The following is a 14,752-nucleotide window of genomic DNA, read 5'->3' as shown; positions in this document are numbered from 1 at the left end:
AAATTATATAATATCATATACATTTGTTCATACCACCAAAGGAAAAGTCCATACCAAATGGCGGTGTTAAAGTAACCAATTCATCACTTGTTTCCTGCTAAAAAATAGAGATGTTGGGCATCTTAAAATGAAGAAACTATAATGAAAATATATAACAGTTTTCTATACATAAAAATTATATTTTCCAATGCACTTAAAGGTAAAATTCTCTCATTCAGCATCAACAAGTGCACGTAAAAGACCGGTAAGTTACAATTGTCTAAGAATCTATGAGATAATATATTATGAAACAAAAAGAGATAAATAAAAATGAGAAATGTAGAGTGAGTATTAAAAAATGAAGTGTCTATCTAAATATCATTACTAAAAAATAAATTATATTCTATCATATACATTTGTTGATCAAGCCAGCAAAAGAAAAATCCATACCAAAATGGTAGTGTTTAAGTAACTAATTCAATACCTATTTACTGCTAAAAGAGAGAGAGAGATGTTGCACATCTTAAAATGGAACAACTACAATGAAAACTGAAAACATGTAAAGTGTACCTGTGGATACCCCTTCGGTCACGCAACAGGCCGAGAGGGGTACCCGAACCGAAGGAATATACCATGTGGCACCCCCTTGGTCAGACGATAGGCCGAAGGGGGGGCCCGAACCGAAGAGTCATACCATGAGGCATAGGAGGCACCCCTTCAGTCAGGCAATAGGCCGAGAGGGGTGCCCGAGCCGAACACCTCTTCGACCTCAGGGGAGGCCGAACACCTCTTCGGCCTCAGGGGAAGCCGAACACCCTTTCGGCCTCATACCTAGCCGAAGACTTCAACAAATCGGCCATCAAGGACGAGTCAAACACCTCGGCATTGACCTAGGCCGAACACCCTTTCGGCCTCAGGGGAGGCCGAACACCCTTTCGGCCTTACGCCTAGCCGAGGACTTCGACAAGTAGATCACAAACAACACGTGGCGAGTTAGATACTTATTATGCGCTGATTACCATGACAGATTAAGAGGAGATTAAGACTAATTCAAGGGTTACCCGTCTCCCAAGACTGAAGGCCCACCAGGCCCAATTGTGTCACTATAAATATACAGGTAGTATGACATAAATGAGGTACGTTACTATTCCAACTAACATATTTATTGTTCCAAACCGAACACTGACTTGATCGTCGGAGTGCCTTTGCAGGTACCCTCCCCACACTCGGAGTTAGTAATTCGGTCGGCACAGAAGACTCGGAAGGATACGAAGGCTGCTAAGGAGGAAGTAAGGAGACGAGTGTTCTTGTGACAGGAACATTTTGGCGCCCACCGTGGGGCCGAAGCTAGAACGATTTTCGACCCCGAAGTTAGAGCGATCTTCTACCCCGGAGCAAGATGGTACTTACGAGAAGTCAGCAAGAGAACGTAGTCACCGAGCACCCTTACGGGATGCCCAGAGGTACTCCCATACGGCGAGCCGATCAGAACGACGGAATGGAGGAATCATACGTAGACCGATCTCAGCAGCCTAACCCCTCCTCGGCCCTCGAACAGTTAAGAGCCGAAATGATGGAACTCAGGAGACTCCGAGAGAAGGACGCTCACGAGTTATCAGCTTTAAGAAGAGAGAACGCCGAGCTTAGGAGCGATAACCGGACGTGGCAGCCCACGAACGACGCACAAAATCAGTCGACCCGGGAACATGGCGAATCCTCGGGATGGTACAAGGAAGTTACTATTCCTCGGGCGTCGGGAGTGCCGACCGCCGCAACGCAAGATCAACAAAGAAGGCAGGGAAGAACACCCTTCACACCGGACATTGCCGGGTCTCGATTACCCGACAATTGGAAAAACTTAACTCTGGAGAAGTATGATGGAACTGCTGACCCCGAAGAACACCTTGATGCATTCGTCACACAGGTCGGATTGTACACCGAAGACGACGCAGTCATGTGCAAAGTCTTTCCTACTTCTTTGAAAGGACCCGCACTCAATTGGTTCACTAGACTTCCACCCGGGACGGTAGACTCTTTCACGTCTTTATCTTCCCGATTTGTGATACAGTTCGCTACAAGTCGACCTCATCAACTCACGTCCATTGCGTTGATCAATATCCGCCAAGAAAAGAAGGAACCCCTCAGAGCCTTCATGGAAAGGTTCAGAAAGATGACTTTGTCCATTCGAAATCTAGATCCCGCAGTGGCCCTGCACCACCTCACCACAGCATTGCGACCGGGCCCGTTCGTGAACAGCTTATGCAAAAAACCACCCAGAGACTTGGATGAGCTTCGACAAAGAGCCACGAAGTACATGCAGATGGAGGAGTTGGCCGAGTTCCGAAACCAGAACCGTTCCGACTCCTTTCTAGGAAGGAAGGAAGCTGAGAAGGAGCACAACCCAAAACCACGCCCGAGGGACGTCCTCGACAGAGAAAGAGCACAGAGGGGGCCCCGGTATACACAGTACACACCGCTCAACGCCACCAGAGCTAAGGTGTTAGAGCAGGCGTTAGCCACAGAAATCCTAGCAGTCCCACGTCGAGCCATGACTCCGCCCCACGCGGATAAAACCAAGACATGTCATTTTCACAGAAACAGGGGGCACACCACCGAGGAATGCACGGCTCTCCGGGACCGCATTGAGGACCTTGTCAAGTCTGGCCATCTCCAGAACTTCACCCAGCCGTCGGGAAGGAGAAGATATGACAACTCTCGGGAAAGGAGAGGAAACAGTGACAGAGAATCCCCAAGATGTCGATCTAGGGAAAGAAGTAGGACCCCCGAGAGAAGTGATCGGCAGCCTGCACGAAGTCAACCTAAGAGGGTGATAAATACAATTGCTGGAGGATTCGCGGGAGGAGGCAGCACATCCTCCGCCCGAAGAAGACACTTGAGAGCAATCAAGTCGGTAAACGCCGTGGGAAGAGCAACCATTCACATGCCTCCTATCACATTTACCGACCGAGATTTCAAAGGGGTTGACCCGATACAGGATGACCCAATGGTCATCAGTGTCGAAATCAACAACTGCGTGGTTAAGAAGACGTTGGTTGATCAAGGGAGCTCGGCAGACATCCTATATTGGAAAACATTCGAGCAGCTCGGCCCACCCTATCAATGAAACCAGTTCTTTTGAATCATTCATATGCCCAATTTAATTGCAAGTTAAAATTTGATTCCCTCCCGAGTCACCCGCTCGGCCAAGGTTGAAAACTTAATTCCCTCCCGAGTCATTCACTCGGCCAAGGTTGAAAACTTAATTCCCTCCCGAGTCATTCACTCGGCCAAGGTTGAAAACTTAATTCCCTCCCGAGTCATTCACTCGGTCAAGGTTGAAAACTTGATTCCCTCCCGAGTCACTCACTCGGCCAAGGTTGAAAACTTGATTCCCTCCCGAGTCACCCGCTCGGCCAAGGTTGAAAACTTAATTCCCTCCCGAGTCATTCACTCGGCCAAGGTTGAAAACTTAATTCCCTCCCGAGTCATTCACTCGGTCAAGGTTGAAAACTTGATTCCCTCCCGAGTCACCCGCTCGGCCAAGGTTGAAAACTGAATTCCCTCCCGAGTCATTCACTCGGCCAAGGTTGAAAACATAATTCCCTCCCGAGTCATTCACTCGGCCAAGGTTGAAAACTTGATTCCCTCCCGAGTCACTCACTCGGCCAAGGTTGAAAACTTAATTCCCTCCCGAGCCACTCACTCGGCCAAGGTTGCAAACTTAATTCCCTCCCGAGTCATTCACTCGGCCAAGGTTGAAAACTTAATTCCCTCCCGAGTCATTCACTCGGCCAAGGTTGAAAATTTAATTCCCTCCCGAGTCATTCACTCGGCCAAGGTTGAAAACTTAATTCCCTCCCGAGTCATTCACTCGGCCAAGGTTGAAAATTTGATTCCCTCCCGAGTCACCCGCTCGGCCAAGGTTAAAAACTTGATTCTCTCCCGAGGAGCCTCGCTCGGCCAATGTTGAAATCTTACATTAATTTGAAGCAATCTCATTCGCTCCAAGGTATACCTCACCCGATTGAAGTAAATCCTATTAGAAACGTATCCGTGCGAAAGCTCCATATAAATACACAAGAGTAAATGGGAAGCATGAATAGGAACTAAAATTTCATTCAAGTTAAAAAAGGCACTAACGGCCGGGGGGGTACAGTCAGAATTGGCTCATTCGGCCAAACGAATCAAAAGAAACAAAAAAGTATACCCTATCCCTATACATCAACAACAAAACAGATGTATCAAAATATGGCAGCCGAAAGCCAACTAGTCGGCATTTGTTGTCTGCTCGGTATCGTCGTCGTCGTCATTCAGAGTCGTCCCAGGATCTTCGACCGGGGCCGATCGAGGCGGGGCTGCATTGTCCGGCTCAACGTCATCCGGCGCCTCGGCATAGTCCATGAATTCCCCCTGGAAAAAGTCCTTGCTCAATTCAAAAGAAAAACCAGGGGGAAAATCACCGAAATGGGTTGCCTGCCGAACGGCATGCCAAAAACCCTCCTCGTGCTCTTTCACGATCTTGCCCTCGCACTCGGCACGGAAGGCAGTCATAGCAGCTTCAGCCTCAACCTTCGCCTGTTGCTCCCGAGCAATGGCCCCTTCGGCCTCCCGAACCCTCGCTTCCTCGGCCGCCACGGCCCGATCCTCCATCTCTGCAAGGGCTTCCTTTAAGCGGGCAACCTCAGCACCGGACGCGGCCTTCTCATTAGAAAGTACTTCTTGCGCCGACAGGGATTGCTGAAGGGCCGCCTGCGTCTCCTCCAAACTCTTTTGAAGGTTGTGCAGATCACCCATCGGCTCCAAGGCCATCTTCCTAAAAATGGTCGTTGCCCTAACATGCAACTCACAGGCCATAGCCCACCGTGCCGAGGGAGACGCCACGTCAAGCATCGTGTGACCCTGCGCCGATAGCAAATCCGACGACATCATCCTCGCCGGCCGGATCTCTTCCGACAAAAAGTCTTTGGCCACAATGGCCGAAGGGACCGCCAAATCCGACGAAGACCCTTCAACCCTGCGCTGCTTCGGCCGCGGAACTTCCGGCCCGGTTGTGTCAGCCCTTCTCTTCCCTTTGTCCTTCCTCTTCCTGTTCTTTGGGTCTAGAAGAGCAGTCGTAGGGGGCGTCGGTTGAGGAGCCTCCATCACCTGAGGCTGGGAATCAATCGCGACACTGCGATGATCTTCAGCCGAGAACCCAGCCGGAGCCCTGCTCCTCATTAATTGCCGGTATGACAAGCCCAAACCTTGCTGCGCCATCCAACCTGCAAAAACACACCAAGTCACAAATCAACCTAACAAGCACGATCCAAGATAAGTAAAACAACACATACCCTCTAGCTCAAAACGGGGCCGAGGTGATTTGGGAAGCAGCACCAGAAATCTAGAAGGGATGCACTTCGGCAATCCCTTAAGAACACTTAAGGCCGACAATTCATCCTCGGTCATCATATCCTCGGGGAAGTCATCGTACTTCCGAGGCTGACGAGTCCAATAAAAAGGAAAAAGGGGCTTCCCATCGGCATCGTAAAAATAATTTCTGCCGGCAACAGGGTCTATGATCACCTTCACAAACCCTGACTTGAAGCCCTTAAAGGACGACGTAAAGGGTGTCAACAGTGGTCGGTCGGGGTTTCGAATTAGCGACAACCACTTAATCGTCTTATTAGACGGACGTGTACAGAAGAAATGCAAAAACAAACCTACAGTCGGCTCTACGTAATGGTATTTACATAACACCCGAAACGCTTGCATATAAGCCCACGCGTTCGGGTGCAACTGGGTCGGAGCTACGTTTAATACACGGAGGACCCCCATCTGAAAATCATCAAAAGGAAGCGACATCCCTAACTCCCGAAAGAAACACTCGTACATGTAAAAGAAATCCCCCTGCTCTTCCCGCTTCGCAAGGAAAACCAGATCGAGCTCCCCAGGTCCTTCGGCTCGGCATCGTCGAAGCATGATCGGATAAGGGTCCCAACCTTCCCATCGGCCCAACGTGCAAAGGCTAAGAAGGCGTATCACGGCGGCCCTCTCATGAAAACGGGAGAAGTAGGCCGCCACTTCACCATCAACCCAGTCGTACCCGGGGACCTCACAGGGGGGAAATTTTTGCCTATAATCCCCGGGACTCATTTCGGCATCGGGCAATTCCGACCCAGAGGAAGTCCCCGATTCCCCACTACGCTCGGGGCCCGACTCACTAAGACCCCCAATCGTCTCTACTTCGGCGTTAAACGCCAACATCTCGGCATCCGGATTTTTGGCCGATCCCCCCTCGCTGGCCGAAGACCCTGACGACAATGTAACACCTTCGGTGGCCATTATCACTAAGACCAAAATATAAAACCAACCTTTTAGAGTGTTCGGCTCAGAGAAGAAAAGCTCGAAGTGATGAAGGGAAAGCACAAGGAAAAGAGTCCCACCTCAACACCTTATATATAATCCGCTCACGGCAACCCAAGAGTCTCACCATAAATGCACCTGCATGCCAAACGACACAACCCCAAAACACGAAACCCTAAGGCGGGGGTAGCATGCAACTGTCCAATCGACGCGACTCCCGAAAATGCACGACCCCCCATATTGTAAACCCTAAATATCACCGAACCTCTCTCATCTAAAACCCCTTCGTCTTTCATCCTCGGGCTTGGGGGGGTAGTGTACCTGTGGATACCCCTTCGGTCACGCAACAGGCCGAGAGGGGTACCCGAACCGAAGGAATATACCATGTGGCACCCCCTTGGTCAGACGATAGGCCGAAGGGGGGGCCCGAACCGAAGAGTCATACCATGAGGCATAGGAGGCACCCCTTCGGTCAGGCAATAGGCCGAGAGGGGTGCCCGAGCCGAACACCTCTTCGACCTCAGGGGAGGCCGAACACCTCTTCGGCCTCAGGGGAAGCCGAACACCCTTTCGGCCTCATACCTAGCCGAAGACTTCAACAAATCGGCCATCAAGGACGAGTCAAACACCTCGGCATTGACCTAGGCCGAACACCCTTTCGGCCTCAGGGGAGGCCGAACACCCTTTCGGCCTTACGCCTAGCCGAGGACTTCGACAAGTAGATCACAAACAACACGTGGCGAGTTAGATACTTATTATGCGCTGATTACCATGACAGATTAAGAGGAGATTAAGACTAATTCAAGGGTTACCCGTCTCCCAAGACTGAAGGCCCACCAGGCCCAATTGTGTCACTATAAATATACAGGTAGTATGACATAAATGAGGTACGTTACTATTCTAACTAACATATTTATTGTTCCAAACCGAACACTGACTTGATCGTCGGAGTGCCTTTGCAGGTACCCTCCCCACACTCGAAGTTAGTAATTCGGTCGGCACAGAAGACTCGGAAGGATACGAAGGCTGCTAAGGAGGAAGTAAGGAGACGAGTGTTCTTGTGACAGGAACATAAAGTTTTCTATACATAAAAAATTATATTTGATATTTGCCTATGCATATTTCAAGGCAAAATGCTGTCATTCAACATTAATAGGTACAAATGAAAGATTGATAAATTACAATTATCTAAAAATCTGTCTCGTTAAATTCAAAAAATGAAAGGGGTATCTCTGGAGGAATTGGTGTTGCTGCCACACAATTGAACTGTACCAAAACACCAAATACAATTGAAATCAACATAATTATGCAATATGACAAGTAGAATTAAAATAATAATTCAAGTTAAAATATTACCTTGCTTTGTCTATATTTCTCTCTCACAATTTCTACAGAACTCCATCTCCTTCTAAGGTAGAAGTCATGGATGCTTAGAACACATTCCTTCATGTGAGCAGGTGTATATCTGGTGATTTGGTGAAGCTTTGAATTCTATTAAAAAATAATAACAAGTTAGCAATTCCTCCACATTGGATATCAAATACACATAAAAAAATAAATCATTACCCAAGGATGTGTGTTTGGACTTAATATAAATCTGGTTAGAAATACAACAGACGCAGCCACTAAAGATGGCAAGAACTTTAGACAATGATAATCGAACAAACTGAGCTCAGCAATGTAGCGACTAAGGGGCTCAAAATGAAGACTAGAATTCTGCATATTGAGAGAAGAATATTAGTCAAATAATGAAATGTGTCTCTTATTCAATGTTATTAATTGTAGCATGCAGAAAATGCAATAGTAGAAAGCCAAAATGTGTTGTAACGAATGACATAATACATTGTAGTTAAGTAATGAAATTTGGCACACACAATAAATATGAATTCTAAAGTGGTAGGTATTAATACTCAAGAGAATTACTTTAGAGACTATTTAATTAAAAAAAAAAGAATATTTTTATAACATTTTATTCTTTTATAAATATGTTGAATTGAGAAATTAGGTAATTATAACTCTCTCTTTTTTTTGAAAAATTCTCCAAATATAGAAGAAATTGTAATTAATAAAATCACTTCGAAGCTTATATGCATAATGTGGAACAAATGAATTAAAATAAAAGTTAACTTACATCAATATCCTCTTGACCAACCGTAACGAATCTCCTACAAACAAGGAAAAAAAAGAGCATATTGAGACAAGATCCCAAGAAAAAACTAGTACAAGCCAAATTAATCCAATAACCAACATGGACATAAAAACAAAAAAGAAACATACGTTAAGAATGTGTTCACAGTAGGAGAACCCAATTCAAACTTCAAAACCTTCAATATATCAGCTTCCATGTTCACAACCTTCATAACAAAAATCATCAAAATCCAAAGCTAAAGCCTGCAATAAAACTAATAACAAATGAAAGACAAGAATCACCTCCTGATTAGAGCATGAGTAACCCGCAATGTAACGAAGGTCCTCAATAGTAAGTGCCCTCCTATCTTCATATTTTCTATTTACGGAACAAGATTAATTAGCTAAAAATTCATATTTGGTAAATGCTTGATACAAAATATATTTGAACAACTAGAAAACTTACGAAGCAACAAGCAAGGAAGAAAGTCCAAGCAATAGCATCTTGTCTATGGGCGTATTATTGAAGGATAGAAACCTATCCAAATAAGCAACACTAGAATAGAGCACATCCGAAACAAGTTCGTATTTGTCGGTCTTCTCCACCAACCAACCCACAACAATAGCCCTCGTGTAAGCACTAATATCGCACTGAACTTTCTCAATATAATTAGGTGAGGGTGCCCTAGTAGGATCTATCTGAAAAACACAAGTCATTACAAAGAAATTAAGGATATAATTTGAAATATAAAAGATTTAAAAATTAAAACGAAAAGAAAAGCCTAGTACCTCGATCCAACGTAGGTATTCGTAAATATCAGAAACGCAACGATCACGCAATGGTCGAGGGTTCTTTAACATGGGTACGGGTTTTTGAAATTGTAATACAGATTTTTTCGACGTGGCAACGTTGGTGAAGCCATGCAAAACGTAGCGTCTCTTCTTGTAGGGACGAAGATGATCGCATATTTCAGAAGAAGAAGAAGAGTGCGTGTTGTTCTCTGCGTTGGCCATAGTAGAATAGGAGAGTGTTGAGAAAGAGAAGGAAGCAAAGGAGGTTCAAGAATGCAAATTAAAAGATAATGCTTTGACCCTCTTTATATGCATCTTCCAATTTTAAACTTTTTATTAAATTTTGCGTCTAAAAACCTCAAATCATCTTCATCTTCCCTCCACTTATACTTTCCATTTCCGGTAATATCGTTATTATTTGCTTCATGTTTTTGAGATTATTGTATTTACATTTGCTTACTATAATATAATACTTGTTTTCAACATTATTATCTAATATAATCCTAGCGGGAATTAATCAAAGTGGTTATAAATATAATACTTGTTTAAATTTTTATTAAATCTCGTAATAAATCGTTCAAATTGATTTAGATAGAGAATTTAATTTTGAAATTCCAATTTTTTAAAGTAATATAAATTGATTTTGAATTACTTTTCTATAGAGGAAACTAGGAGAGTTATCAATTAAGAAGGTGCTTATATAATGTAATTTGAACAATCAAATTTTCAATCAAATTGAATCCGAGTGGAAGTTGAAACCGTTATAAATAAGATATATACTTGTTTCGATTTTTATTATGGGAAATTACGCAAAAAAAAATATTTAAATATATATACAATATTTACTCATAAATAATATCAAATAATGTTAATTGAATATCATTTTAATTAAAATTATATATTATTTGTTATATCATTTTATATTTTATAGATAAATTCAAAAATCAAATTTTACTAGGAATTTTTTGTGATTGATAACCTAATAAGACATATCAGCTTATAAAATAAAAACCTCTATAAATCTTGATTAATTTTAAAAATAAATTATCTTTGAAAAGGTAATTTTGAAACTTGTGCTTTTATTATTCATATTTGTTTTAGGTAAAATATTTTAAGAACTATTCGCCAACTTAATAATTTCAAAGATTCTTTTTGATTTCTTATTTAATTTATATTTTATTTATTAATTAAATTTTAATGTTTTAAAATAAATTATTAGGAATTAATCTTTTGATAAATCTTGCGCCTAAAAATTTCACCCCAAACCTCAAATCATCTTCATCTTTCTTCCGGTTAAACTTTCCTTTTCCAGCAATATCTTGTTTTTGGATTATTTAAATTTAAGTTTATTTTTGGAGATAACTAGTATGCATTGGACACGTCATTTTGCAATAGTTCGTTATATTATATACTTGTTTTAATTTTTAGTTTTCAGCATTATAATTTACATTAGCCTACTAAAAATATTTGTTTTGGAGATTATTATTTAATCTAAGCGAGAATTGAAAGGATTATAACTACTATTGAAAAAAGGCACTTTGTATCTATATAAAAAAAAATTTAAAAATGGGTAATTATGATTTTTAAAGAGGATAGTTTTTATTTTATATATATGTTTTTTCTATCTTATCTTTAAGTATAAATCAATAAAAGAAAATAGAGTATTTATAATTTTTAAAAAAGTAAACAGTAAAAAAAATATATCTTTTATATATTATTATAGATAACACTTGTTTCAATTTTTAATAAATCTTTGATAATTTATATATTAGATCAGTAATTTTGATTTTTATGTAGATAGACAATTTAATTTTGAAATTAGGAAACTTAGTTATTAGGAAGGTGCATAATATAATTTGTGCAATCAAACTTTCAACCAAATTTTCTCTTAAAACAAATCCCTCGATCGCTTGTCTCGTTGATCTTCTTTGCCGGTTACTTTACTTCTATTTCTATTTATATTATCTTTATTTCGTATTTATATAAATTTTGTTTAAAAATAATATAAAATAAAAATAGTATAGATTACAATATCACTTATAATTAAAAAAGATAAAATAATTTTAAACAAAAATAGTTACAAAATAAGTGGATAATTTTTTTTTTTTAGTTTTTAAATAAGTGGATAGTTATCACTACCAAAAAAGTGTGATTTGTAGAAGTTATTTTAACAATTTCTGGTGTTAAAAAACCGCCACAAATGGTATTACCAGCATCCACATCGGCGAAACCGGTGTGTATATTTTTCACACGCTGGACATGGCGTCAGAAAATTCAATCACTTTGTGGGGGTTTTAGACCGCCACAAAATGCAATTTAATGGTACATCTTTTACGGTTTCTGACGGTTTAAAATCGCAACAAAATTCATCTAAATTTAATATTTCTGGCAGTTTTAAACCGCCACAAAATTTCTGTTTTTTTAATTTATTGGATGAACTCTTTGGCACCTTCTAGGCAATAGGGTTTAGGATTTATTAAATCAGTTTCTATAAATTTATCTTCAAATACATAAGGGTGAAGTGAAGGGAATTACACGTGTTTGTGACCTGCATAAATTTTTTTTTTATTTTTATTTTGTTAAAAATAATATTTAAAAAATGGTTGCCATGTGGAGTATAAAAAGGTAGAACATATATTTAAATGTTGTGGCGGTTTTAAACTGCTGAAAATATTATTTTTTTGTGGCAATTAAATAACTGCCAGAAACATAATATTTTCTGGCAGTTTCTTGAAATCACGAGAAAAAAAACCCCACTAATTACATAATTTTTTGTAATGTTATTAATACAATAGACAATTAATTTTTTTATATTTTTTTTCTATTCTAGTCTAAAGAGATATGGTATTGAAAAAAAGATAAATACATAATTAAAGAATATAAATGCCTAAAATATGTGAAAACTTAAAAAGAATATCTCATATATATATATAGTAAGTATAGATAATTTTATAACTCATGAACAATTTATGAGCAAACAAAATTTACTCATAAATATTATAAAATTGTATAACTAAATAAAATTTTAATAAAAAGTATATATTATTTGTTACATTTAATTATCTTAAATAGATAAATTCAAAATCAAATTTTACCAAAAGAATCTTTTGAGTTTGATAACCAAATAAAATAGATCAGCTAGCATATAAAATAAAAGAAAAATTCTAAACAATATGTATATTAAGTATCAGTCATTTCTAATTAGATAAAATAATAAAAATTCAAAATCATAAAAATTACTCATAAAAATTATAAAAATATATTAACTAAATAAAATTTTAATAAAAAGTATATATTATTTGTTATATTTAATTATCTTAAATAGATAAATTCAAAATCAAAGTTTACTAAAAGAATTTTTTGAGTTTATAACCAAATAAAATACATCAGCATATTAAATAAAAAAAATTCTATAAATCAAGATTAATTTTAAAAATGAACTATTTTTGAAAAGATAATTTTGGAACCCATGCTTTTACTATTCATATTTTTGTGTTAAATAAAAAAATTCAATTAACGCGGCCATCTTCGGTGAAAGCTTTTAATGATTTTTCATTGACATAGTATTTTTAATGAATATTTTATTTTTTATTTAATTAAAATTTTTATTTATCATATTTATTTATTATATTTTAAAATTCTACAAAATCAATTATCAATATTTAAAGGTAATCTTGTGTTATAATATAAGTTAGTTTACTTAAATCTAAAATATAATCTATATGTTTAAAAAAAATTATTATTACAAATTTTAAATATAATAATTTATATATTTAAATATATTATTTATTTTATATATAATTTATTACAAATTTTAGTTAGATATATCTATACTATAAATAAATGGGATGCTCACTTTAGTCTCCATATATTTTACACATTTATATTCCTTTATTTTATATTATTTTTTTCCCACTATCTTATCTCTTAAAGGTAAAATAGAAGAAAAAAATATATAAAAAATAATTAATTATTCATCCTACCAATAATAATTATCCTCTTATTTTGTAACTGTCTCTAGTATGCAATTTTATTTAAGATTATTTTACTCTTTTATAATTATATATTATCTCACTTTATTTTAAAAAATTAAATTTTTTATTTTTATTTTATGATAAAACAAAATACATAAGAGTATGAAGTTCTTCAACTTCATTAGTTATTAATAAAGATGATATCACTTTTGATAATCATTCTTGGTATCTACTTTTTATGTTGACAAATTTGCCCTTATCTTTATTTTTTATTTTATTTTTTTAATTATTCGTAAATAACTATTTTTATTTTACGTTGACAAATTTGTCCCTATTTTTTTAAGTTAGTTGTTAAGTTATAAAGTATAGAAACCTGTTGAGTCGTTACAGAGTTTACTTTATAGGTCATCCTTAGTTATTTGACAAATTTGTAAACATATTCAATAGTTATTTTTTTTCATTCTATTATTTAAAATGGTAAAATAACAAAGAATATTACTTATTTTAGTTAGTGATCTTAGAGATTCTCGATCCACATACATGCATCATATTTGTAATTGCTGTGAGGTAAAGAATTAATAAAAGCAATAAAACAAATGGCAAAGCCAATGTGTATGAAAATTTTAAAAAATAATAATAAAAAAACCAAAATGGAGAAAAAATAGTAGAAAGGGCAAACACTAAATCACTATCCAAATACTTCAAAGAAAGCAGGAAAAAAATAAAACATGGAAATGGAACACAAACATGCAAAGAGACTAAAAATAAAATTGCAAAGTGTAAAATAAATAAATAAAATTATTATGATAGTTGAAACTTTCAGTGCTACCAGAAAGGTTTGCCAAATGTATTGCAAATCCTGAAATTAAAAACACATAAATGTTACCCACAAAATAATCTTTGATTTTTCGAAGATGAAAATGAATGAAAATTATCACAAGGACAATCTTACCTACACCGCGCAGCGTGTGCAGCAACCTTCTCACAAAACACTAAAGAGAAAAATTGAAAAATAAATGAAATATGAAGTGAATAAAGCAAATAAGGAACAAATGAGAATGAAATGGAAAGAAAAGGAGAAGAAGAATGAAGTGGTAAGAGAAAGGGTATAAGAGAAACCAAAATGAAAGAAATCTTGGAGATAGCTCTAGCTGCTAATCCTTTATCTACATCATAACTTTGATATAAAAAATACTTTAGTCATATTAGTTATTGTGTCATTGTAGTATAGTAACGTCTTTATGATAAATAAAAAAATTATCAAATGTGTCTTGATTGTGAGATTCTATGAATAAAGAACATCATTCTCAAATTATCTATAGTAAAAGAATTATTGTTAACTAGGACGATAATACATTGAGACTATTGTGGGAGTTGACTCATCTCACAGGTCATAGATATAAGATATCGAGTTAAACACGTATAAGTATAAATATTAGGAGTAATATTTATACTAGATGGACCCATTATGAGAAAGCTTCATAAAAATTATCCAAGTGTTATAAGCACTTCTCATGGCAACCATACTAGAGTAGTCT

At 37.7% G+C, this 14,752-nt stretch overlaps 2 protein-coding genes across 3 annotated transcripts; one reads left to right on the top strand and one right to left on the bottom strand.

Moving 5' to 3' along the window:
• The first annotated feature begins 1,378 nt into the window (after window positions 1-1,378).
• LOC109791465 (uncharacterized) lies at window positions 1,379-3,103 on the top strand. The gene has a single exon (XM_083064155.1). It carries the CDS (start codon window positions 1,379-1,381, stop codon window positions 3,101-3,103), a length of 1,725 nt encoding a protein of 574 aa, XP_082920281.1.
• A 5,112-nt stretch (window positions 3,104-8,215) lies between these two features.
• LOC109792661 (cyclin-A3-2) lies at window positions 8,216-10,117 on the bottom strand. Of its 2 annotated transcripts, XM_083064036.1 has the most exons (5): window positions 9,238-10,117; window positions 8,915-9,147; window positions 8,752-8,827; window positions 8,599-8,675; window positions 8,216-8,486 (listed from the first exon to the last, which is right to left on the bottom strand). In XM_083064036.1, exons 1-5 carry the CDS (start codon window positions 9,460-9,462, stop codon window positions 8,444-8,446), a joined length of 654 nt encoding a protein of 217 aa, XP_082920162.1. In that variant the 5' UTR covers window positions 9,463-10,117; the 3' UTR covers window positions 8,216-8,443. The 2 variants fall into 2 exon arrangements, with proteins under 2 accessions (XP_082920162.1, XP_082920161.1); XM_083064035.1 differs by having other exon boundaries at window positions 8,216-8,675.
• Window positions 10,118-14,752: the final 4,635 nt, after the last annotated feature.

Source organism: Cajanus cajan, chromosome 9 (assembly GCF_000230855.2).
Source record: "Cajanus cajan strain Asha chromosome 9, NIPB_CcT2T_4, whole genome shotgun sequence".
In the NCBI taxonomy this organism is placed as follows: domain Eukaryota; kingdom Viridiplantae; phylum Streptophyta; class Magnoliopsida; order Fabales; family Fabaceae; genus Cajanus; species Cajanus cajan.
This window is presented reverse-complemented; position numbering and strand designations above follow the sequence as displayed.

What these genes read in the sequence shown, in the direction of transcription:
- LOC109791465 (XM_083064155.1), top strand. Translation starts at nt 1,379, where the DNA reads ATGGTACTTACGAGAAGTCAGCAAGAGAACGTAGTCACCGAGCACCCT.
- LOC109792661 (XM_083064035.1), bottom strand. Translation starts at nt 9,462, where the DNA reads ATGGCCAACGCAGAGAACAACACGCACTCTTCTTCTTCTTCTGAAATA. An exon ending in AATACCTACGTTGGATCGAG is followed by an intron (nt 9,148 to 9,237) that starts GTACTAGGCTTT and finishes TGTGTTTTTCAG; the next exon opens with ATAGATCCTACTAGGGCACC. An exon ending in TCTTCCTTGCTTGTTGCTTC is followed by an intron (nt 8,828 to 8,914) that starts GTAAGTTTTCTA and finishes TTCCGTAAATAG; the next exon opens with AAAATATGAAGATAGGAGGG.